Source organism: Natrix helvetica (genome assembly GCF_964273705.1).
Source record: "Natrix helvetica genome assembly, chromosome: 1".
Taxonomy (NCBI): domain Eukaryota; kingdom Metazoa; phylum Chordata; class Lepidosauria; order Squamata; family Natricidae; genus Natrix; species Natrix helvetica.
Window position 1 is genome coordinate 16,507,398 of NC_138548.1, and position 25,415 is coordinate 16,532,812.

Sequence of the window (25,415 nt, forward strand, 5' to 3'; positions counted from 1 at the left end):
CATCTATCCATCTATCTATCTATCATCTATCTATCTATCATCTATCTATCTATCTATCTATCTATCTATCTATCTATCTATCTATCTAATGTGCTTACAGGAAGAATTCTATAAAACAACAGAATACAATTGGAACCACCAGAAAATTAGTGTGATATAGTGGTTTCAGTGCTTGACTGAATCTGGGAAGTTTCCTCCTCAGCCACAGGGGCTCTCTCTCCTCCCTCTCAGCCTAACAGCCGGGATAAATTCGATGATTAAGGTGATGGACTAAGAGCCAGTCCCGCCTTCTCAGCCCATGAGCCAATAAGGAGTAGTGAGGAAGGAGCTGGACTAGGAGTGGGAAACCAGGTTTAATTCCCTATTCAGTATCAGAAGCTCATTGGCTGACTTTGGGCCAGCCCCTCCCTCTTGTCGCAACCGAGACAAGCTCTAAAGACAAATAAAATGTGTGACTTGCAATTCCCAAGAGTGACATTACTAGATTACCAGGACATGTTTGTCAGATAGTAAAAAGTATTTTATTATTATTATTATTATTATCATCATCATCATCAGCATTATCATTATTATTATTAAGAAGGCTTTGAAGTTTTAAAAAAAAATAAAACTCTGGATACAATTTTCATAACTGTCAAGTCAGATCAACAAATATATATATATATATATATATATATATATATATATATATATATATTTATGTATATATATATATATATATATATATATATATATATATATATATATATATATATATATATGTATATACATATATATACATATACATATATATACATATACATATATATATATATACATACATACACACACACACACACACATATATATATATATTTATATGTATATATTTCAGAACTTTAGCCGTTGGATGGTTAAAGGTCTGGTCCTTGCCCCCACCCAATGCCAAGCCCCTTTTCTTAAAAAATAAAATATATTTTAGTTCTTAAAATTTATTCAATAAAGTAACTATTTTCCTAGAAATTCCCTACATATACACAGAGGTAAAAAATAAACTTTAGAAAGTCCAACATAAAAAAGAGACTTTTTTTTGCGTGTGCGTATTATGCTGATATTTATTTTTCCTACTTTGCCCTCCCTAAGGGAGCCTGCCCGACTTCTCCCTTCCAGCTTCTTGGTCCCCCTTGAGAGTTAATATCAATTTATATAATTTGGGGGACCAGCCAAATGCAGATAACACTTGTCTTGCCAACAACGAAAAATTATGTTCACGCTTTCGTTCTCTTCGGAACTGCATACAAAAAAAAAAAAAAAGTAAAGGAATAATAAGAGAGAGAGGAAGGAAGGAAGGAAGAGGAGATAGGTAAGAAAGGAAGGGGAAAAAAGGAAGGAAGGGGAGGTAGGTAGGAAGGAAAAGAAAGAAAGAAGGAAGGAAAGAAGGAAGAAAGGGGAGGTAGGTAGGAAAGAAAGGAAGGAAAGAAAAGAAAGAAGGAAAAAAAATCTTAAAAGTGCACAACATGGACTTTTGCTTGATTTATCTTTGCAAAAAGAAATACTGTTTGGGGCAAAAGGGCATGAGGAACAGCAAACATTTAACCCAACCCAGCCTGTGCTTATGGGGTTGAGAGTTAAAGCTATTCTGTAAACAATATTTGAACAGATATATATATATATATTGCCCAGCTTTGAAAGCAGGCTCTTGCCAAGCACAAAATACAATTCAGCCCTCAGGTGTTTGGTATTCAAGCCCCAGAATTCTCAGCAACGCCCACGACAGGGAATTCTGGGAGTTGACATCGACACATCTGAAAACTGCCCTAAATGGTGAAGACACTTGTCGTCCTCCCCTCCCACCACCAATATTATTTTCCCTCTCTCTATCTCGACGTATCTCCTTTCACCAGGCAAGACCCCAAAAGACATATTCCATTTCCCTTCCCACCCCCTCCAGGTTCTTTCGCATGTTTTGATTTCCAAAAAAGGGTTGATATAAACAATTAGACGCTTGAAAAAAAGCCATGTTCTTTGTTGTTCTTGTGGGTTTGTTTTGGAGGGAAAGGAAGTGTGTGTGTGTGTGTGTGTGTGTGCGTGCGTGCCGCCCCCCCCCCCCGCAGTAAATGCACGGCGAGTCGCACCCACTCTGTGGCTATGAGAAAATATGGATGGCTTGTGTGGCTGGTGTGTGGCAGGCAGGGCACTGGGGTTCAACCCGGCCACAGATGCGCATGGCACACTCCATGCAGAAGAGGTTATGGCCACAGGGCACGAGGGCAGCAATCACTTCGCTCTCAAAGCACACCATGCATTCGCGGGAATTCTTGCGCGCCCGTTCCGAACTGTTAGAATCGGTAGGCGAGCCAGAAGTGGCGGAAATGCTGCTCGGTAACGGGGAAGAGGATGAGTAGCCGGTGCTGTTGGAGAAGGATGACATGGAGCCCTGGGCCGGCAGCCAGGACAGGGCAGTGACTGGATCGCTCTGGATGCGCCGGGCCAAAGGATGCTCCAGAGCTACGCCAGGGTCTGGAAGGGTGGGTGAATGCCGAGGTGTGGCGGTGGTGCTGAGCGTGCTGTTGCGTCTCTGAGCGTTGCCGTTCACTGAGGAGGTGGAAGAACTGCTGAAGACCTGGAGGGGGTTGCTGGGAGCCTCGAAGGGGGACCAGATGGTGGTTGGTGTAGTGAGGTCCAAGGCCAAGAAATCAAACCCAAAATCACCATCATCAGAGCCCAGTCCGGGGGGCGGGGGTTCGCTGAAAGAGTAACTACTGTTGTTGGAAACAAAGGAGCCCGTGGGGGGGCTTTCAGCCACATGGCCCCCGAAGTAAGGCTCGGTGGCCGAGGTAGCACTACCCGAGGAGCCAAGGCTATTGTTGCGTAAACTGGGTACAGTTCGCCGGGTAGGGTGAGGCGCTTTTGACCACAGGCTGGACGGATTGCCACCCATCAAGTCGAGGCAAACGTCAGTGCCGTTGGAATGAAAGTCGTTGTTGATGTTGATGTCGATGAAGGAGCCCGTCCTCATGGTGATGTGAGCCTCGATCTCCTCGCGCGCCCGGTCCACGTTCTCCGGCATGCCCGTCACTTCAAACACCGGTTCCTTGTCCCGACTCGGGGTCACGATGTAGGTGTGGGTCTGTTGCTGGATGCGCTTGATGGTGGCTCCCTTTGGGCCTACCACTAGCCCGACCACACGGTAAGGAACCCGTACTTGGATGGTAGTCTGCCCGGGGAGGTTCGGAGGGGCCAGGACCGAGCCGGCCATGCCGTTGACTTTGTTGCGAGTGGCTCGGATCACGGAGAAGTGCTCGGCAGCCGAAAGGATTTCTCGCTTGGCCATCTCCACGTCTTCTTTCCGCCCCGTCACAATAAAAATGGGTTCCTCGCCTCTCACTGGTGTTTTGATATAAGTGTTAGTTTTCGCTCTCAGGGCTTTGATCTTGCATCCTGAAAGACAGAAATATCGAAGACGAGAAGAACAAAAGGGACATGTCAGCTAGTGGAGAACTCTATTTATAAATCTTAGTCTTCGTTAGAAATGTATCGCTGCATAAGAAATTGCGCCGTCAAAAAACAGCTTTCCATAACAACGAGTAGAATTTCTATGACTATCCCAACCTGGGCCTTTCAGATGTAAAGCACTCCAACTCCCAGAATCGCCTCCAAATCCTGGCGGTCCCATTTTTCCCTGCCCCAAAACACCCCCTCTGTAGCTACAGGTAGTCCTCGACTTACAACCGTTTTCCACACTTAACTATTATTGCAGCATCCCATGGTCCCATGATCAAAATTCAGATGCTTGGCAACTGGCAGATATTTATGATGATTGCAGTGTCCTGGAGCCATGTAATCACCTCTTGCAACCTTCTGACAAGTAAAATCAATGGGGAAGCTTAACAACGGCAGTAATTTACTTAACAATTGTGGCAAGAAAGGTTATAAAATGGGTCAAAACTCACTTAACTGTCTCACTAAATAACATAAATTTTGGATTTAACTATGGCCATAAGTCAAGGACTATCAGTATCGTAACTCTCTGGAAGAGGTGGAACTACCTCTTTCTCCTCTTGCTATTTTAAATAACGGGAGAAGTTACGGGAGAAATACAGATTTTTAAAGCACTTCTTAAAGGTTCCCCGCGCAAGTATGTGCTAGTCGTTCCTGACTCTAGGTGATGGTGATGCTCATCTCCATTTCAAAGCCGAAGAGCCAGCGCTGTTTGAAGACGTCTCCGTGGCCATGTGGCCGGTATGACTCAACGCCAAAGGTGCATGGAACGCTGTTTCCTTCCCACCGAAGGTGGCTCCTATTTTTCTACTTGCATTTTTTACGTGCTTTCGAACTGCTAGGTTGGCAGAAGCTGAGACCAATAACGGGAGCTCACTCCATTACGCGGTGCTAGGGATTCGAACTGCCAACCTTCTGATCGACAAGCTCACGTCTTAGCCAACTTAAGAACCCCAAATTCCATCCCCTCTTTTCTCCCGCATCCCTTTCCAAAGAGAGGAGAACCGAGAGGCAAAATGTTCCATTTCCGCTTAAGGTAGCGTTTCCAACCTTGGCAAATTTGAGATTTGTAGATCCCAACTCCCAGAATTCCCCCGCCAGCATGGGGAATTCTGAATCTGCTTGTCAGAAGCCGGCTGGGAAGGTTGCAAATGGCAATTACAAGACCCTGGGATGCTACAACTACCGTAAATACAGGCTGGTTGCCAAAAGCCTAAATTTTGATCACGTGACTATAGGCATACTGCAAAAGTCATAAGAGTGATCACTAGTTGTAAGTCACTTTTTTCAGTGCTGTTGTAACTTGAAATGGTCACCAAATGAATGGCTGTAAGTTGTGGACTAGAAACTTTTTGTTCTATTTTAACAGAAGGGGAGATTCTTAGGCAAGGGAAGCAAGGCTTATACACAGCGATGGTTCAGCAGCGGTGGTGGGTTGCCATTTTTTTTACTACCGGTTCGGGCACGATGAGCAGAAGCATCCAGATGGGTGGGCGGAGCCTCCCACCGCTACTACTACCGGTTCGCCTGATCCGGGCCAAACTGGAAGCAACCAATCTCTGTTCAGCAGCATGTAGAGATGTACATGGCCCCCGCCCCCTAAATAGAGACTAGATTTTCATTTGCTTTAAAGTTGATTTTTAAAAGATTCCTGGATGGTTCAAGAAAGCATCTCAACTCCCTCTCTTTCTTGAATAGAGACTGCAGATGGACTATTTTTATAGAATCTATCTTCTTTTGTCCCCGTCTCCCCCCTCGTATCTTTTGGGAGTTACCATATTTTTCGGAGCATAAGACCCACCTTTCCCCCACCCTAAAAGTGGGGGAAAATTTAGGTGCGTCTTATAGACCGAATACGGGTGTTTTGGCCTCCCGAACAGTCTGTGTCGCGTTTTCACCCTCCCTGGCTCCCAGAAGCACTCTGCAGTGCTCCGCACGGCCCATTTTCACCCCAAACATGCCCATTTTTACCAAAAACAGGTCCATTTTCACCCAGAACACAACCATTTTCACCAAAAACGGGCCCATTTTCAACACACACACCCATTTTCACCAAAAACGGGCCCATGTTCACCCCAAACACGACCATTTTTACCAAAAACGGGCCCATTTCACACCAAACACACCCATTTTCACAAAAAACGGGCACATTTCACCCCAAACAAGCCCATTTTCACCAAAAACGGGCCCATTTTCACCCAAGACACACCCATTTTCACCAAAAACGGGCCCATTTTCACCCCAAACAAACCCATTTTCACCAAAAACGGGCCCATTTTCACCCCAAACACACCCATTTTCACCAAAAACGGGCCCATTTTCACCCCAAACACACCCATTTTACCAAAAACAGGCCCATTTTCACCCCAAACACACCCATTTTACCAAAAACAGGCCCATTTCACCCCAAACACACCCATTTTCACCAAAAACGGGCCCATTTTCACCCCAAACACGCCCATTTTTACCAAAAACGGGCCCATTTTCACCACAAACACACCCATTTTAACAAAAAACGGGCCCATTTTAGCCCCAAACACACCCATTTTTACCAAAAACAGGCCCATTTTCGCACCAGACACATTTTCACCAAAAACAGGCCCATTTTCACCCCAAACACACCCATTTTTACCAAAACCAGGCCCATTTTCACCCCAAACATGCCCATTTTTACCAAAAACGGGACCGTGTTTTGCCTGCAGTGTTTCTGGGGTCTGGGGAGGGCGAAAACGTGACTTTTTTGGGAGCCCAAAAACGGATGTGGTTTTTGGAGAAAACGGGAGGTGTGTAGCACCACAGTGTGCTTCTGGGGGCCAGGGAAGCTAACAACGCGACGCACGGAAGCCAAACACTATTTTTTTCTTGGTTTTCTCCTATAAATTTAGATGCGTCTTACAGTCTGAAAAATATGAGATCTTTAAATTATTTTTGAGCTTTTGGCATCAGAAAGGAGCACAGCTGGATTTTACAGCTGTACAACCCAAGTAAGTTGGAGTAGCTATTTCGAGAAAAACTCAGGTCTGGTTCCTAGAGATCAAACCGAAGAGTTGGACGCCTGAAGGAAATTTGGAAGAGGTTAGAACAGAAAATAAACTCTGCCCGTTTTGCTACTGGCCTTTGGGTTCTGGTACACAACAATTCATTTAGTGACCGCTTGAAGTTGCAACCGCACTGAACAAAAGTGACTTCCGACCAGTCCTTGTATTTTATAACTGTTGCAGCACCCACACAATCCTAACGATCAAAATTTGGGCGCTTGGCAACTGACCAGCGTTTGCAACAATTGCCGCATCCTGAGTTCAGGTGATCCTCCTTTGTGATCTTCCAAGATGGCTTCTATCAAGTCAGTGGGGGATCCTGGATTCACTTAACCACCGTTTGATTCACTTAACAACTGTGGCAAAAGTCCGCAAAATTGAGTGTGACTCACCTAGCTTAGCAACAGAATATTTATTGCTCATAGATAACACAAAGGCCCCCACATAAAATGCTGAGCCACCCAATGTTAATTTATCCTAACACAAAACCGTTATGAAGATGCACAGAGGGCACTTTTCGGCCACTCAGATAGAAAAAAAAACACTTTTGCAATCGCCAATGTGACCAAAAGCCTCTTTTTCCTCATGCTCTGCCTTCCCAAAGCCTACTGGAACATTTTCCCATCCTGCGAAGTGAAGACTCTTCTGTGGAAAACAAAGATAATCAGACAGCACAGGGACCAGCCACAGTTACCCAGAGAACTGGTCTGGCCTCCTCTTAATACTATACAGGTTGGCAACCGCTGTGCCATGTTGGGTCAAAGGAGCGCCAAACTTTATTTAAGAAAATTTACCGTTTCCCCCAAAATAAAGGTTTTGTTTTGTTTGTTTTTTGGAAGTAGGAATAAAGACTAAATTAGGTTTAGTTCTGATTCTGGAAACAACAAAGGCAGGCAAGCTTTTTTTGGGATGGCTGCGTGCGTATGTGTGTGTAGGTGGCTTAAAAAAAATAGACCTCTGATGATCTCCCACACACACCATTAGGAGAAACTACCGTGTTTTCCCCAAAATAAGACAGGGTCTTATTTTCTTTTGACACCCCTCCCCCAAAATAAGCACTTGGCCTTATTTTCAGGGGCGGGGTCTTATTATTTTTGAGGTGCAGGAGGCGGTGAGCTTGGTCACCTCTTGACTGCTGCTGCGTTGCAATATTTTCAGGGAGGGCTTATTCTCCAGGGAGGTCTTATTTTCAGGGAAACGGTATACACATAGTCCCCAACATTTTAGGCACAACGGAGCCTAAAATGTCCATCGCTAAGCAATTGTTAAGTAAACTTTACGGTCATTTTATGACCTTTTTTGCCTCAGTTCAGTGAATCCCTGCAGTTTTTAGGCGAATCATGCAGTCGTTAAGTGAATCTGGCTTCCCCCTCCCCTCCCCCATTGACTTGGCTTATCGGAAACCAGCTGGGAAGGTTATAAGTGGCGATCATGTGACCCAGGACAGGGCAACTGTCATAAATACAGGCCAGTTGTCAGGCGCCATGGGGATGTTGCAATGGTCATAAGTGTGAAAAAACGGTCGCATGTCACTTTTTTCAGTCCCAATGTAACTTTGAACGGTCACTAAATGAATTGTTGTAAACCGAGGACTACTCATATGCTACCAAATTCGCTCTCAGTGACTCCAGGCAGCTTACAAGGATTTTACTCACATTCAAACTCCTCCATTTTATCTGCCATTGTGTTTCCCTGAAAATAAGACACGGTCTTGTTTTCTTTTGACCCCCGAAATAAGTACTTGGTCTTATTTTCGGGGAGATCTTATTATTTTGGAGGTGCAGGAGGCGGTGAGCGTGGTGACCTCATGGCTGATGCTATGTTACAATATTTTCGGGAAGGGCTTATTTTCAAGGCAGGGATTATTTTAGTGCATGCGCTCAAAAGCCCAATTGGGCTCATTATCTGGGGAAGTCTTATTTTTGGGGAAACAGGGTATAATGTGCTTATTTGATATATTTTCTTCTCCTGAATCAATGGCCTAATATTTTATAGGGGTAAATCCACTATGATCTTTGCTCTGTCCACATCGCCAAAAGCTACACACACACACACACACACACACAAAAAGATATGACAGAAATATAATGTGTGCAACACTAAATTTTTCCGGGACACTGATGAAATTATGATTGAATCCATATAACACTGATCGGGCCAGGAAATTGCTGCACTCCCTATCACTGTTTAATAGATGAGGACAATCTTATGAGAAAGGAAATTTACTCTTAGCCATTTTTCAAGAAGAAAGAAGAAAAGATCTTTTTTTAAAAAAAGAACACAATTTATGCAGAGCCTAGCTGCAAAACATTTTTGCACATGGCGCCTTGCATCGCCTTGTGCAAATAGGCGACAGTATACATTTCCAAACAAGTAAATAAATAAAACCTAATTGTCCAGTTTCCTTTTTTTTCAGTCTGAAGTGGTCAAGTATTCTGAGGAAGTTTTCACAAGTACTTCCTATATCAGGAGTGATATAGGAAGTATATTAAGTAAATCAAGGCCCGGGGGCAGGATCCACCCCACGGGGTGCTTAGATCTGGCCCATGGGGCTGCCTTAGAAACAGCAAAGGACTTGCCCGCGGTGTCTCTGCCAGTGAAAACGGAGTTCAGGAGGGCCACATGCTGCCCTCTCAGGCTCAGTTTTGGGCTGCGATGGCCTCCTGCTGCCCTTGCCAGCGAAAACGGAGCTCGCTCTTCCCCCCAGCTCCGTTTTCGCTTGGCAGAGGGCAGCAGGAGGCCGTCGCAGCTGAAAATGGAGCCCGTTTTCACTGGCAGAGCACTTGGGCCACCACAGACGCGCCCGACACGATTGACGTCAAGCTGGACCTGCCCACCCTGGCCACACCCACCCCGGCCCCTGAGATCAAACACAACCCTGATGCGGCCCTCAATGAAATCGAGTTTGACATCCCCGTCCTATTCCGAGACTAGCATGGAAGGATTTTCAGTGCAGTGCCTCAATAGGCATGGAGATGGTCCTCAGCTTACACACATTAGCCATTCAAAGTTACAACAGTGCTGAGAAAAGCGACTTAGCATTGGTCCCTGCATGTATGACTGTCACAACATACCCAGTTACATGATCCAAATTCAGAGGTTTGGCAATTTGCACGTATTTACGATAGGTGCAGCATCCTGGAGTGGCAGCGGCAGCGGCGTGTGTCACATGATCGCCATTTGCGACCTTCCGGATTGGCTTCTGACAAGCCAAGACAATGGGAAAAACCAGATTTACTTAACAATTGTGTGATTCACTTAACAACTTCGGTATTCCACTTAACCACGGCAAAAGAAGCCATCAAAGTGGGTGTGACTCATTCACAACTGGCCTTGTTTTGCCACAGAAATTCTGGTCCCAATTGTGGTCATAAGTCAAGGACCACTTGTATGCTTCTCGAGCAGTTTACACATGTGTAATTAAGAGCAAAGCATGCTTGGCTTGAATTTCCATTCCCTCCTGTTCACAAACCACAGGATTAAGCTCTGAAGCAGATTGGTTTAATTCTGACCAGCTGGGCCATTCCTGGCCCTAGAATTACAATTCCTAGAAATGTGACTTGATTGGATGGGTGTAACCAACTCTGGGTGAGAGAGACAGCCTGGGAACTCATAGTTGAATAGCAGAGCATTTTCTTTTTGGCTAGTGAAGGTCCTGGGTTCGAGTTTTGGGATCTTTCAATAGGGCCCCAAAGCGCCAAGATATACCATGTTGTCTTGCAAAAGGACTTGGCCATTCTACTTTGCAAAGATCCAGGAAGAGCTTGGCATCTTTGGATCTTTTAGAGCAGAGGTGGGGAATTATGACCCTTTTATGACGGGCGGACTTGCAAGTTCCCAATTCAGTTCCTGGCTCAGGAATTCTGGGTGTTGAAGCCAACAAGTCATTAAAAGACCAGTTTCCCCACCCCTGTTTTAGAGGAAATATAGCCCACTAACAAGCCGGGCACAGGTTTATTAAGCTTAGTATACTATGCCAATTTAAGGGGACACGGTAGCTCCGTGGCTAAGACACTCAGCTTGTCGATCAGAAAGATCGGCAGTTCGAATCCCTAGTGCCATGTAACGGAATGAGCTCCTGTTACTTGTCCCAGCTTCTGCCAACTTAGCAGTTCAACAGCATGTAAAAATGCAAGTAGAAAAATAGGAACCACCTTTGGTGGGAAGGTAAAATAGCGTTCCGTGCGCCTTTGGCGTTTAGTCATGCCGGCCACATGACCATGGAGATGTCTTCGGACAGCGCTGGCTCTTCAGCTTTGAAATGGAGATGAGCACTGCCCCCTAGAGTTGGGAATGACTAGCACAATCTTTTACCTTTAGCCCTCTATAGAACAAAGGCTAAATCTTTTATTGACCCATTGACCATTTTGTTGTAATGGTGAAGGTGCTGGCTTAGAAATCAGCAGACCATGAGTTCTAGTCCCGCCTTAGGCATGAAAACTGGCTGGGTGACTGGGGCCAATCACCAGGAGACTGTGAGTTCTAATCCCGCTTTAGGCATGGAAGTTAGTGGGGTGCCATAAGCCAGTCTCTCTCTCTCTTTCTCTCTCTGCCTAACCCACTTCCCAGTGTCGTCATTGTGAGGAAAACAGGAGAAGGAAAGATTACTAGATATGTTTTCTGTTTTGAATTATTTATAAAACTAATAAAGGCCGGATAAAAATGTAATAAATACTCATCCATTTCAGTTCACTCAATGGTTTTATGCACCCATATGCAGTCAGTAATGAATCTAAGCAAGGCTACGGACAGCTCAACTGGCTTAAAGTGGCAAGGAGTTACAATGCTGAGGGCCACAACTGTTGGCTGCACCTGGGCTGAAGGGCACTTTTAGATCTTTGATAGTGGGTTATAGGCAGAGGTGATATTCAGCCGGTTCAGACCGGTTTGGGTGGACCGATGGTGGCGACGTGTGGGTGCGCCTGACCATCCGCCCTGGCTTTATGCCGTCCTATTTAGCCACGTTTTCAAAGCCGTGCGCATGCGTGAAAGCCGAGTGCCTGAGCAAAGCACACGCATGGAAGGCCACACACATGCACAGGTGCGCACGCTCACAAGGCGAATGTGCGAGCATGCGCCAAACCAGTGGTAGACTTCTATGAAGCCCACCTGGTTGTAGGCACTCTCATAGAATGGCTTCCATAGACGGAGGGCATGGTTGATCCCAAACCCTCAGTTGAAATGGAGACATTGCTATTCATCATGGAGTAATTTCCTGACAGTTAGAACAATTAATCAGTGGAACAGAAGTTGCCTCCAGAAGTTGTGAATGCCCCAACACTGGAAGTCTTTAAGAAGATGTTGGATAGCCATTTGTCTGAAACGGTATAGGGTTTCCTGCCTAGGCAGGGGGTTGGACTAGAAGGCCTCCAAGGTCCCTTCCAACTCTACTATTGTATTGTATTGTATTGTATCAGCCTTCCTGGCTTCTGGTAGAAGATACTTTCTACCATTTCTGTCCTATTTTTGACCAGATGGACAAAGAGCCCTATAAAGATTTGGCTGCAGCCATCCACACCGTTATATTTTCTAAGGATGCTTCTATTCTTCATGGGGCCCAGTGATGGTTGAAGATCATGCCTGGTGTTTTGCTTTGCAGCTTGCTAGTCTTCCATTGTAAAAATCTGGGGGGAAGGGAGAAGTTAGGTCTCTAGGGAAGTGTCCAGTGGTGAAATTCAACTTTTTTTTTTAAACGACCGGTTCTGTGGCCGTGGCTTGATGGGCGTGCCAGGGGAAGGATACTGCAAATCTCCACTCCCTCCCCACTCTGGGGCCAGCCAGAGGTGGTGTTTGCTGGTTCTCTGAACTACTCAGGTTTTCCCCTACTGGTTCTCCAGAACCAGTCAGAACCTGCTGAATTTCACCCCTGGAAGTGTCCCCATAACTGTTCTGCTTACAGGTGCTATTTTACCTATATCCAGCACACAATAACTGCCATAGTATTGCCTACTATTCCTCAGGTTTCACTAGAAGTAGCCTCCCATTTACAATCATTCATTTAGTTCAAAATTACAACAGCACTGAAAAAAACCTGACTTATGACAGTTTTCACACTTATGAACATTGCAGCATCCCCATGGTCATGTGACCAAAATTCGAATGCTTGGCGACTGGGCTGTTTTTATGACGGCCTGAGTGTTCTAGTGTATTGTGATCACTTTTTGTGACCCTGACAATTGAAGTCAATGTGGGAAGCCAGGATTCGCTTAACAACTGTGTTATTAACTTAATAACTGCAGTGATTCACTTAATCACTGTGGGATGAATGGTTGTAAATGGGACGGAAATCACTTTTGGTCTTTTCTGGACTGACATGAGATGTTTAGGCCCTTCCAAAGCAAAAAAAAAAAAAGAAGAAGAAAAAGCAAGATGCCATCTTTAAAAATAAAAAGCAGAGAGAGAGAAATGACCCTAAAATAATTTTTGGCTCAGTACCTATCCTTGCAGGTGAAACTTTAAGAGGAATCCATCTTTTTTCCTTCCTAATTGCCTCCTCTTTAACAACAAAGCATGATGTCTGAACAAACTTGGAGAATCTGGGTTCATAACTGAAGTGAAATTTGAATTTCAGATCACAAAAGAAGACAGATTGAAACTCTGTTCCATGATGAGAGCTAGAACCTTTGAAGCTGAATGGGGGATCTGTGTGCATTTTCAAGACAGAAGATTGTGCTATTCTACAGAGCTACCTAAGAAAGCTTTTACCTAACAAAATATACAAGGAAATGCAAAAAACGTATTGTTTGTTTAAACTATATATTTTGCACTGCACAATTAAACTTGATCGGATAAATTTCTTCTTCTATAATTTGTTGTTGGGTGTATGCTAGCAATAACTTTTTAAGAAAAGAGTTGCTCATGCCTCAGAAAACGTATTTTTCATGGAGTGGCATTAAAACCCTCTACAGTTTAAAAAGAAATCTTTTAAGGCAATACTGCTTTAATCAAAATCTATTTGGTGAACATTGCTATTTACAAGAAGTGTAGACCATATTGTCTAAAAAGGGTATTTGAGCAAACACTGTTTTTATCTACCACTAACCAATCACACTCTATGTGTTAAGAGATAGTGAGAAGATTTACCTGATTGGACAGTAAAAATCTCAGGTTGCCTTCTTGAGGAATTAAACCCTGATTGCTGCTAAGACAGGAGAAGCAGAAAAAAAGTTGGAAAGAGAGCTGCATGGCCTAATATAAATTGGGCGTGGCCAAAGAGGGGCGGGCGGGGAAGGGGGGGTACTTCCAGAATTATCCAATAGGATACAAGGAGCGTGATGTCACCGCGCTCAACACAGCATGGTCTCAGCTAACAAAGCGAACAATAGGGCAGATATGTGCCCCATTGACAAGGGGAGAAAGACTGATACAGACCCCAAAATTATGAACTTTAAAAATACAAAAATGTTACACAACAACTTAGGCTGGCTATAAACAAAGAGGCGGAGTAATTCTTATTTAGATGCTTGGAGAATGCCTTAAAATGTTCCAGCTTTGGGGAAAAAAAGGAAGGTACATTTTCCTACAATATATTTTGCCATGTATTGTGTTAGCTTTGAAATGTAAAAACCAGCAAAGGAAGATAGGAGAGCATCAGTTCAAGATTCGGCCCATCAGACGCTCATCTTTGTCCACTGAAACTTGCAAATTCTCTTTATACCTTCGCTGCTAAGACAAAAAAACGGGTTTTGTAAATCAAAATGTTAACATGCATGGAAAGAAGGAAAAAACGTGAATAATTGGAATTATGCTGAGTGAGCAGTTCACAAAAGGAACGGCATGGGTCCCAAAAGAAGTGGGACTTGAAAAACGGGGCATAGATGACACCCATTTCACATTAATTCCAGAAGGTGGGTCCAGTTTGCCAACTTTTTATAGCCTTTTCATCAAGAAGCCTCCAAACCTGTGCTTAAATGAATCTCCTCAATGTGTGTAGCACCTTGTCTTTTCAAAACAAGGATTACCTATTTTAAATACAATTTCATAAAGATGCTTACTCGGTTCTCTCAAAACAAGGGGAAAGTAGGTGGAAATGGAAATATTGTTATTTCTGGAATAATTTTTTCAACTGTAAATGTCGAACGTTTTTTAGTTTCCTTCCTTCCTTCCTTCCTTCCTTTCTCTCCACATTTCTATCACACAAAAGAACAAAGAAGCTTTTAGAGTCTCCCCAAAGCCAAATGGAACAGGCCCAGAAATTAGGCGTTCCTTGGCTTTCTGGATTTCAGTAAAGTTTGAATTAAGGAAGAGAAACGCAAAGCCAAATACGTCTGGATTTAGGCACAGAAAAGCTGGAAAAGTTGGTAGTAGGGCACAGAGAGATGAAGTCTGCCAGCTTTCACACCGACAAAGCTTTCAAATGCAGCATTTCTAAATGCATTACATAAAACAACTTTTAAGATTGGGGTGTGCACATACATTGGTTGCCTCAAGCAGGCTCAGCTACCCTTCCAAAGTTTTGTTTTTTGGAAAAAAGAAAACAAAATGACCAGCAGTTTGTTTGATTTCCTCCAAATATGGGATGGGTTCTATGGATGCTGCTTTCAAAAAAATATATGCATATTCATATATATATGAATGAAAGCTCTTTTCATCCCCAAATAAATTAGAGAGAGAGGGACAAGCCCAGGTAAAATGAAACCCTACCCAAGACTTTTATAAAGCTAGGTAGGAGATTGCTGAGTAATTGGGGAGGGGGGTGAGAGGATCTCTAGGGGCAGGTGGGGGGGGGGCAGAAACTAAGGATGGCAGACCCGCCCTTTCCTACTGATGGGCTAACTTCATTATGGGCACCAACTCTCCTTGCATTCTTGGACAGTTTTTTTTTTTTACCTTGACGGCCCACGATTTCTGCCACATGCTCCGAGCTGGGCACCGAGACGCATTCCGTCATATTGACACTTTTCTTGCGGCTGCCGATGATGCCCAGCTGCCCGGCCAGCAGGGGGTGCTGTGGCGGAGCGGGGTGTCCCAGGTGGGGCGGGAAGGCCCCGAGGATCTCCACGGGGGAGGCGCAGTTGGAGGCTGGGGGGCTGCCCTCGGCCTCCAGCAGGACCAAGCCCCCACCACCTGCGGGCGGCGCTGCTGCCAGCGGGGGAAGCCCATGGTAGCTGAAGGGGTCCAGCCCTCCTGGATCACCTGCTTCCATCAGGTCGTCCTCGGGTCGTGGTCCTCCTCCTCCTCCTCCATCCTCCCTGGCCTCCTCCTCCTCCTCCTCCTCCCTTTCTCTCCCGCCTTCTCCTTCCTCCTCCTCTTCCTCCTCCTCCGCCAGCCTCAAGATGGAAAGCTGCTCCAAGGCCAAGGAAAGCTCCGCCGCGGGATCTCGGGGCGCCTGGGCTTCTTGCAGGAGAGGCGGGGAAGGCGGCTCCAGGCTGGGCTGCTCGGGGCCGGCAGGCAGGGCGAAGCCGCTGCCGGAACAAGCCGGTTGCTGCGCGATCTGGTGGGGGGTCAGCAGCCCGCCCAAGCCAGGCGGGGGGCAGCAGCGGGAGGCTTCTCCATCCAGCTGGTAGATGGCGCTGGGCATGGCTGCCTGCAGCTCCCCCTCCTCCTCCGCCGCCGCCTCCTCCTCCTCCTGCTGCCCCCCCCAGCCTGGGACGGGCTCCCTGCCTCCGGCTTCGGGGCGCTCTCTCGGGCCGCCGCCGCCGCCGCCCCAGCTGCACCGCCCCCAGATCGGCTCCGCTCGCCTAGGATCCCGCCCCCCTGCCGCCTCCTCCTCCGCCGCCTTTGTTTGCTGGCCCTGCCGCCGCCTTCATCCAGCAGCCCGGAGAGGCGGGGGGGGGAGGGAGGTTGGACGGGGCGGGGAGCCCGAGCGAAGGCTGCCGGCAGCGCCCCCCCCTCCACCCGATGGCGCCTCGCCGCGCCTCTGTCCCACCCAGAAAGAGGACGTCACCTCCAGCCCAACAATGAAAGACCGGGTGGGGGCAGAGAAAAGGGGGGAAGGCGCATGCGCGGGGAAAGCCTTTCCCCTCTCCCCGGGGTTAGCCCCTCCCCCTCCCACGCGCTGTAAAGGCTCGGGGTGAAAACCGCGGCCACGCCTTCCAACTTCTGGCTTGGAAGCTGGGGGGGGGAGGGCAATGGGGCTGATTTGGGCCGGGAGGGAGGTTTCCGCACCTCAACCCGATTTCCCGAGCTGTAATAAAAAATATATGTATGGCTGGCTGAAGTCTCGTGGTGCAAGGAGTGGGTGGGTGGGGTTGTACTTTAAAAAAAAAGGAACCCCTTTCCTTGGAAGTTTTGGAGTGCAAAAGCGGCTTCCTTGGCCTTTCGGAGATTGGGTTTCGTCTAGTTTGCAGCCTTGGGAGTTTCCTCGTGGTCTACCATCCCAGCGTTTCAGCCCAGTCCTCTTTAGCTATCAGCTCCTGTAGACGTGGCATGTTTATTTAGATCAGTAAAGAGCCTAATTGGTGACTTTTGTAGAAAACGCCATACTTTAGCTAATATTACTTTTCCCTGCCCCACCCCCATTTGGCTTAATTTTTGCCTGATATCAAAAAATGAGTTGATAAAGGAACTTTATTGTGTGAGTGCAGTTACTCAATATTACAACCCAGTGTTGCTTTGGGAGCCAGTGAGAGTGGTCATATCAGGATTTAGTGTATTGTGCAAAAATGTGGACTTGAGATAACACTAACCTCATTCTATGGAAATTCTCAAGTTATCCAGGTCATAGTTGTCCAAAAGGTGATTTTTTTTCAAGAGGCAACTGGACTTTCTGGTTTTTCTTTGAAGAAGTTTCGCTTCTCATCCAAGAAACTTCTTCAGCTCTACCACCAGAGCTGAAGAAGCTTCTTGGATGAGAAGCGAAACTTCTTCAAAAAACAAAACAAGTCCAGTTGCCTCCTGAAAAAAGCACCTTTGGGACTAACCTCATTCCAACATAGCTCCAAGTCCTGGTCATCTTCTAAGTTCTCTGCAGAAGAAAGTATCTCCTCTCGGTTCAGAGATAAACCTGCAGGCATCTCTGAATTTCATGCTTCTCTGTCCCACTATTCCCAAGCTTTCCATAGCCGGGAATGCCGAATTATCAGTCTTGGCTCTGCTTGTGATTGATTCATGGCCATCAAATTGATGTTTACTCTTGGTGTGACCTGTCCCCAAATTGCTCCTTCAAAATGTGCACCCATCCCAGCTGTGATCAAGTCCACTTAATGATATTCTTCTGCTGGCTGCCTTTTCTCCTTCCACTTTCTCCAGCTTTATGGACTTCTCAAGGAGCCGGATGTTTGCATTCAAAATTGAGTTTGGTCAATCTATGCTCTTCTTTTTCCAAGTCCAACTTTAATTTCCATAGAAAATCACTGCATGGCTAATTCTGATCTTTCAATGCAAAATACAGTTGAATGAATGAAGAGCCACGTGCTTCTTTCTCAGTTGGGACCATTCGTATCCCCAATGTAAATAATCCCAAAGGTTTTATTGCTTCTCATTTCCCCACCTACCTACCTTTAAATCATTTGGATGTCATTTGATTGGTTAATGGTTAATTTAAAAAAATATTTTTTAAAAAAATAACTGGGTCACAGTTGAATTTAAAATACAAACAAGACTTCAGAGAAATACAAACACAATATACTGAACAAATGGAAGTGTATTCTTCTGGTGTTTCATTTATAAAATTGGTTGCTACAATAAAAATAAGCTTATAGTAATATAATAAAGGATGCACAAATGTAAATAATGGAATATGAATATATGTCCTCTCCGACCGGAAGCAATGTGTGTTGACAGGGGGGCAGAGGTCGTCCCTGAGGCCACTCACGTGTGGAGTGCCACAGGGGTCGGTCCTCTCGCCTCTCCTGTTCAACACATATGTGAAGCCGCTGGGTGAGATCATCCGTGGTTTTGGGGTTGAGTACCACCTGTACGCTGATGACACTCAGCTGTACATTTCAACCCCAAACCACCCCAACGAGGCTGTCGAAGTGATGTCCCGGTGTTTGGAAGCCGTCGGGGTCTGGATGGGGGACAACAGACTCAAACTCAACCCCTCCAAGACCGAGTGGCTGTGGGTACCGGCACCTCGGTTCAGCAGCTGACACCATCGCTGGCCATAGGGGGCGAACAACTGTCCCCTGTGGAGCGGGCGCACAATTTGGGCGTCCTCCTTGATGCCCGGCTGTCAATGGAGGACCATGTGGCAGCTGTGGCAAGGGGGGCGTTCCACCAGGTTCGCCTGGTGCGCCAATTGCGCCCCCTACTGGACCGGAGTGCCCTGTGCACGGTCACTCATGCGCTGGTGACGTCTCGCCTGGACTACTGCAATGCCCTCTACATGGGGCTTCCCTTGGGACGCATCCGGAGACTGCAGCTAGTTCAAAATGCAGCCGCGCGGGTTATCATGGGGAGTACACGTTACTCCCACGTAACACCTCTCCTGCGCGAGCTGCACTGGCTACCTGTGGCCTTTCGGGTGCGTTTCAAGGTATTGATTACCATCTTTAAAGCGCTCCATGGCATAGGACCTAGTTATCTGCAGGATCACATCCTACCACACACGTCCCTGCGACCTATCCGCTCACACAGGGAGGGACTCCTCCTGGTGCCATCCGCTAGGCAATGCCAGCGGGCGACACCTAGGAGTAGGTCCTTCTCTGTGATGGGCCCAACCCTCTGGAATGACCTCCCCCCTGACATTCGAACTACCACCGACCTCCGTTCCTTCCGTCAAAAATTAAAGACTCACCTATTTCAAGCAGCTGGCCTGGCACTCTCTTAGTTTTACCTCCCGGGGATATATTTTAATTAGGTTTGGGTATTTTAATTGGGGATGTTTTTAGGGTTTTTATAGTATATTTATTTCTTGTACAGCCTTATCTCCTCCATCCAAATGTATTTAATTGTTTTATATTATTGTATTTTTATCTGCATTTGACTGTACACCGCCCCGAGTCCCTTTTTGGGAGAGGGGGCGGTTTAGAAATCCAAGAAATAAATAAATAAATAAATAAAATGTCCTTATTTTCTTATCTCCCTTTTCCCTGTACACAGTAAAATGATTATTGTACTGCTTTGGGTTTTATTGTTAATAGTTAAAACTAATGCACCAATACTTATATTCTGTCTACGAAGCTACTGATTCCTTTCCATTTGTTTTCTTCTTGTGGCTATTAGTGACCCCAACTAATAATTGAAGGAAGAAAATGCAATAATTGACATTTTAGCAGAGAATAGCTCCCTTGGGAACTACTTTTGAATAGACATGGGTAGTGTTGAATTGTAAATATTGTATTGTTCTAGTTTATGAAATTTATACATACTACCCAACTCAACAACTCTAAATTATGAAATGACGATTCTCTCTCTCTCTCAACGTAGTCCTGAGCTCTTCTAAACAAAAGTCGAGTGGGGGACATCTAGAGCCTGGGGAGAGCCTCATTCCAGAGGGCAGGTGCTGACACAAAGGTGTGCTTCTGAGGTCCCAATAAGATGCCAACCAGGGCTGGGCTGCTGGGGGTTAGCCCAGGTTCGGGCGATCCTCTGGTTAGGATTCTGCCCAGTTCGGTGAACCCCCAAATGGCATGGCTGGCCATCCCCGCCCCTCCCCTCCCAGGAGTTTCCACATGGCCCTTTCATCATGCCAAATACGTGCAGGGCCTGCGGAGGGGAGAAAACAGGCCTACTGGAGGTTACGGAAGCAGTTTTTGCCCTCCTGGAGGCTCGAGAAAAGCTTCCCGAGCCTGGGGAGGGCGAAAAATGCACCCCCCACAATGGTGCAGGAGGCAGACTAGCCCATGCCCACCACGCCCACCCAGCAACGGGGCAGCAAACCCATTGCTGCAATTTTTGAAGCCCACCCCTGATGCCAACCCTTTGAGATCGAACTGGCTGGGCAGATACTATGGGAAATAGATGATGCCTCGAGTAATTAGGCCCAATGCTATGTAGGATTTTATAAGTACCGAGCCAGGCCCATCATTGCTAACACCGCTGCTTTCTGGACCAGTTGAACCTTCTGGGTTGTACTTCAAACCCACATAGGTTTGCAGTAGCCAAGCCAGGAGATAAGCTTGTATGCCCTGTAGGTCTATGTCATATTTAGAAGAGTTTACAAAACAAGTTGTAATAATATTTTGATATTCAGAGGAAAGATTTGACAATATTCAAGAACATTTGGAAGAACTTTTCAGCAATCCAAAGGTAAGCCCATGACATTTTTTTCTCGCATAAGAATTAATATAGGGCTTAATTTTGGCTAGATCATGTGCATCTAGTAAATATTTATTCCTTCTATCTTCAGTTGCAAAAATAAGCAAATAATTTTCTGAATTTGCCCTAAAATATGTAATTGTGCAGAGAATTATTAAGTTTGTAAATGTTTCAGGACCAGGTGAGAATATATTTAATATAAGTTGAAATTGTGCAAGGGAGAATTCTTAACTTCAAACCCACTATAGCACAGAAATGACTTTTTATGGATTCAAATACATTCCTTTTTTTTTTTTTTAGCGTTTTCACCCTTCTTTTTCATTTGGTAAATTTACTTTTACTGTATAGTCCTCAGCTTACGACCATTTGTTTAGCAACTGTTTGAAGTTATAACAGGCCCGAAAAGGGTGTTGGTACTTACCCGATACGCCTCTTCTAATAAGGTGGAGATAGCTTCCATGCATGGGTTAACACAAGGTCCGTGCTCCGATTGGACCGAGTCTGATTAATAAATTAATTAATTCCCTATATAACCCGCCCCTGTGAGTGACTCCACCCAGCTTTTGGCGAAGAAATGAAGACAGACTCAACGTGTTATCCAAACATCAATTTTACTAACAACCTAAGGTTTCACACCAAATACAACGAAATGCATAATCCATAAGTGGACTGCTAAAAGGAAACCGCCACAATGGGGAATGAAGGGAGTTCGGAACAGTCTCTCAATACGGGCGGGCCAGATGCTATCTCCACCTTATTAGAAAAGGCGTATCAAGTAAGTACCAACGCCCTTTCTCAATAAGGGTGGAGATAGCATCCATGCATGGGACATACCCAAGCCTGGCTGTCCTCAAGGGTGGGACCTCTACTGTTCCGAACGTGACCCGTCGGCGGTAACCGCCTGCAAGACCCTGCGACCAAAAGCTGCGTCAGCTGACACAAATTTATCAAATTTATAGTTCTTAATAAACAGCGAAGGAGATGCCCATGCTGCGGTCCTGCAGATTTCGTCTAGGGATGCTTGTGTGGCCCACGTCATGGTAGTGACTGCACTCCTTGTAGAATGGGCCGTGATGCCCGCTGGGATCGTCTCCTGATGCAACTCATATGCCACAGCTATACACTGCCGTACCCATCTCCCTATGGTGGCCACCGAAACCTTTTCACCCAAGGAAGCGGTATGAAATGAGACAAAAAGCATTTGTCCGTTTGGCAGATATCTAACGTACATTGGAGGTACATTTTAAGTGCCTTACGTACGTCTAATTTGTGCCATTGTTGTTCTAAGTGGTGAGCTGGTGCCAGGCAGAAATTAGGCAGCACCACCTCTTGGGCCCTATGGAACCAGGACCCTACCTTGAACGAAGGATCTAACCAGGACCCTATGAACGAAGGATCTAATATAAGCACCACTCGGTCCGTGTAGAATTTAAACAGATCTTCACAGACTGGCAGGGCATGTAGTTCTGATATCCTTCTAGCGGAGGTTATCACCACCAAGAAAGCAACCTTCCAGGTAAGTACTTTACGTAGGGGTTCAAAGGGTGGACCGGTGAGGGCCTCCAGGACCTTGGTAAGATCCCAAGTAGGGTATTCATGGATGACCAGTGGTCTCAGATTGGCAGCGTCCTTCAGGAATCTCCTCACTGTGGGGTGGTGAGAGAGCGACTGTGTGTCCCCCCCCCGGTAAGTATGGTACTCAATACGGCCACCTGTCTCCTAATGATGTTGGGTGATAAGCCCTTTTCCAGTCCATCTTGGAGGATCTCCAGGACCTGTGGAACAGAGGACTTTGCTGGAATGATATGTCTGGGCATGCACCAGGTGCAAAAGATTTTCCAGGTCGCGTTGTGAATATGTATGGTAGAGGGCCTCTTAAGAGGCCTGAATTGTGTCTATGACCCTGGACGAAGGGTCACCTGCCCTGAGCGCAAACTGCTCAATCGCCAGGCGGTCAGCTGGAGCCACTGGGGTTCCGGGTACTCCAGTGACCCCTGACTGAGGGAGATCTTTTCCAGTGGAATTCTACAAGGTCTCTCCGACGATAGCGCCCGAAGATCGGCGAACCATGGTCATCGTGGCCAGACGAATGATCTCCGCTTTGACACTGATAACTTTGCGGATCACCCTGGGTAGAAGAGGCACTGGAGGAAAGGCATACAGAAGATCTCTGGGTCAGGGGCTGCGAAGGGTATGTGGAACCTCACGAAGAATCTGGGGAGCTGAGCTTTGAATGGGGTGGCAAACAGATCAACGATCGGGGGGCGAACCCCTGCGCAATCTCCTGGAAAAGAGAAGGGTGCAGTCGCCATTCAGTCTGGTCTATTCTGGTCCTACTGAGCTGGTCCTACTGAGCCAATCAGCTCTCACATTAGCCACCCCCAAGATATGCTCCGCTGTCATGGAAAGTAGGTTGCTTTCCGCCCAGGTAACCAGGGTGCTAGCCTCCAGCATGAGATCCCTAGATCTAGTGCCTCCCTGCCTGTTTACATGCGCCTTAGCTGTTATATTATCTGTCAAAATCAGTACATGATGACCCGTAACAAGGTGCTGGAAGCTTAACAACGCCAGTCTGATGGCCCTTAATTCCAACCAGTTTATACTCTTCTCCGCCTCCTCCTGAGACCACTGGCCCTGCGCCACCTGTGACCCCAGGTGTGCTCCCCAGCCATACAGGTTAGCGTCTGTGGTGATGGTGATTCTGTTGACTACCCTGAAGTGGCAACTCTTCTCTATGGCCGGAGATCTCCACCAGCGTAGGGAATGACAAACCTCTGTGGGCAAGGAAACCCTAGTCAAAGCGGTGCTGTTTCTTGCTTTTTGGAATGGGAGTAGGAACCACTGCAGATCCCTCGTGTGGAGTCTGGCCCAGGGTCCGATGGCGATGGCTGAGACCATCTTCCCTAACAGTTTAGACAGGGTGGCGAGTGACACTCTGTGGCCCTTTTCCACCTCAGAGGTGAGGAGCCTCAGGCTCTGGATGCGTTCCTCAGAGAGAAAAACCCGTCCGCCCACTGAATCTATCTAGGCCCTCAGGTGAAGAATCCTGGTGGTTGGCATGAAGTGGCTTTTACCCCTATTAATAGAAAAATCATGGGACTGAAGAATATGTAGTGTAATGTCGAGATCATCCCTGGCAGCTTTCTGTGAAACCGACTGTACCAATATGTCATCGAGGTAGAGTTATACCCTGACAGGCACAGTACACAAATGGGCTGCCAAGGCAGCCAAAACCTTAGGGAAGACACAGGGCGCAGAAGAAAGGCCCAAAGGCAAAGTCATGTATTGATAATGACAAGAATTATAACAAAAACGAAGAAACTGACGGGGCTCCTGCAGGATGGGCATGTGCAGGTATGCCTCCGTAAGGTCAATTGAGGTGAGCAAATCCCCCTCACACACTCCTTCCGGAATTGTGTGTAACAAATGCATTTTGAAACGTCTATACCTAATATAACTATTTAACCTCTTTAAATCAAGGATGGCTCTCCACCCTCCCGAAGCCTTGGCGATGACAAACAAAATGGAATAGAACCCCAGGCGGATCTGGTCCACCGGCACCTCCTGGATTGCTTTAATGTCCAGGAGATGCTGAATGGCCAACAGCATCAGGAGTCGTCTCTGCGGGTTACCACAAGACGGGGCACTGAATAAAGAATTTCGGGGTGGTGGGGGTGGAGATGAACTCCAGGGTCAGACCGAACCTGACTGTGGCTCTAACCCAGGTATCAAATGTTGTAGCCTCCCACTGGTCAGCAAAATACTGTAACCTCCCCCCAATGGGAAACCGGTCCTGAGACAGATTAGGGCTTGCGGTAGTTTGGTTACCACTCCTGTGAAAGAGCCGTTTAGATTGGTTCCCTCTCTGTTGTCTATATTGTTGTTGTCTCAGCCGCTGGCTGAAACCACTCTGCTGGCGGAACCCCGAGGGGGAGTAATCAAAGTATCTGAAGGATCCTCTATACTCCTGAGACCAAAAGGGCTGTCTCCTAGGATAGGGGGCTGGGCAGGAGAATTCCCTTTTAGGATTAGAGGGCAGGACCTTACACTTATCCTTGCCCTTGACTAACAGCGGTGTAAGAGCATCCCCGAAGAGGGCACCCCCCTTGTAGGACTCTGAAGTTAGACGCCATTTATGCTTCATATTGGTTTGCCACTGGCGCAGCCATAGGAGCCTGCGGGAGGCCACCGCTGAACCCATGGCCCTAGAGGCGAACTGAGTGGCACTCAGCATGGCATCCGAGGTGACAATTTTATTTAAGTCCTTATGTGCTCTAGAGTCCCCTGTGGGAATGCATTCCTGTAGCTGTTGCAGCCAAAATAAGCTAGATCTTGAAAAAAAGGAAGCAGCGGTGGAGGCCCGCACTGCCCAGGCAGCCACCTGGTGGACCCGTTGAAGGACCTGGTCTGCCCGTCGATCCTCGGGCTTGAGGATGTCCTCTTGCGAGCCTGGCAGCGCAGTGGAGGCGTGGACGGCAGCAATGGAGGGATCAATAGTCGGCCACAAAAGGACCTCGCCCAGCTGTTCAGCGACATTGTAAAAACATTTGTCTTTGGTGGAGGGCGCTGGCCCGATGCTGGTGATGACCATTGCCTCTGTACAGTGTTGACAAACAGCTGTGGGGCCGGGATGGTATCAACCTCCAGTTTATGCTCCTTGAACAGGACACTGGCGGATGCGGCTGCGCCGGGGCGGTGGTAGCCTCAGCTTGTACCTTGAGGTCGGAGGCAGCCTTGGCCTTACACAACAGCGGC

At 46.8% G+C, this 25,415-nt stretch overlaps 1 protein-coding gene across 1 annotated transcript; it reads right to left on the reverse strand.

Annotated features, from left to right (window-relative positions):
- Positions 1–955: 955 nt before the first annotated feature.
- On the reverse strand, positions 956–16,362 carry MEX3D (mex-3 RNA binding family member D). Its single transcript, XM_081932573.1, has 2 exons — positions 15,348–16,362; positions 956–3,420 (listed from the first exon to the last, which is right to left on the reverse strand). Exons 1-2 carry the CDS (start codon positions 16,036–16,038, stop codon positions 2,126–2,128), a joined length of 1,986 nt encoding a protein of 661 aa, XP_081788699.1. The 5' UTR covers positions 16,039–16,362; the 3' UTR covers positions 956–2,125.
- Between the last annotated feature and the right edge of the window lie 9,053 nt (positions 16,363–25,415).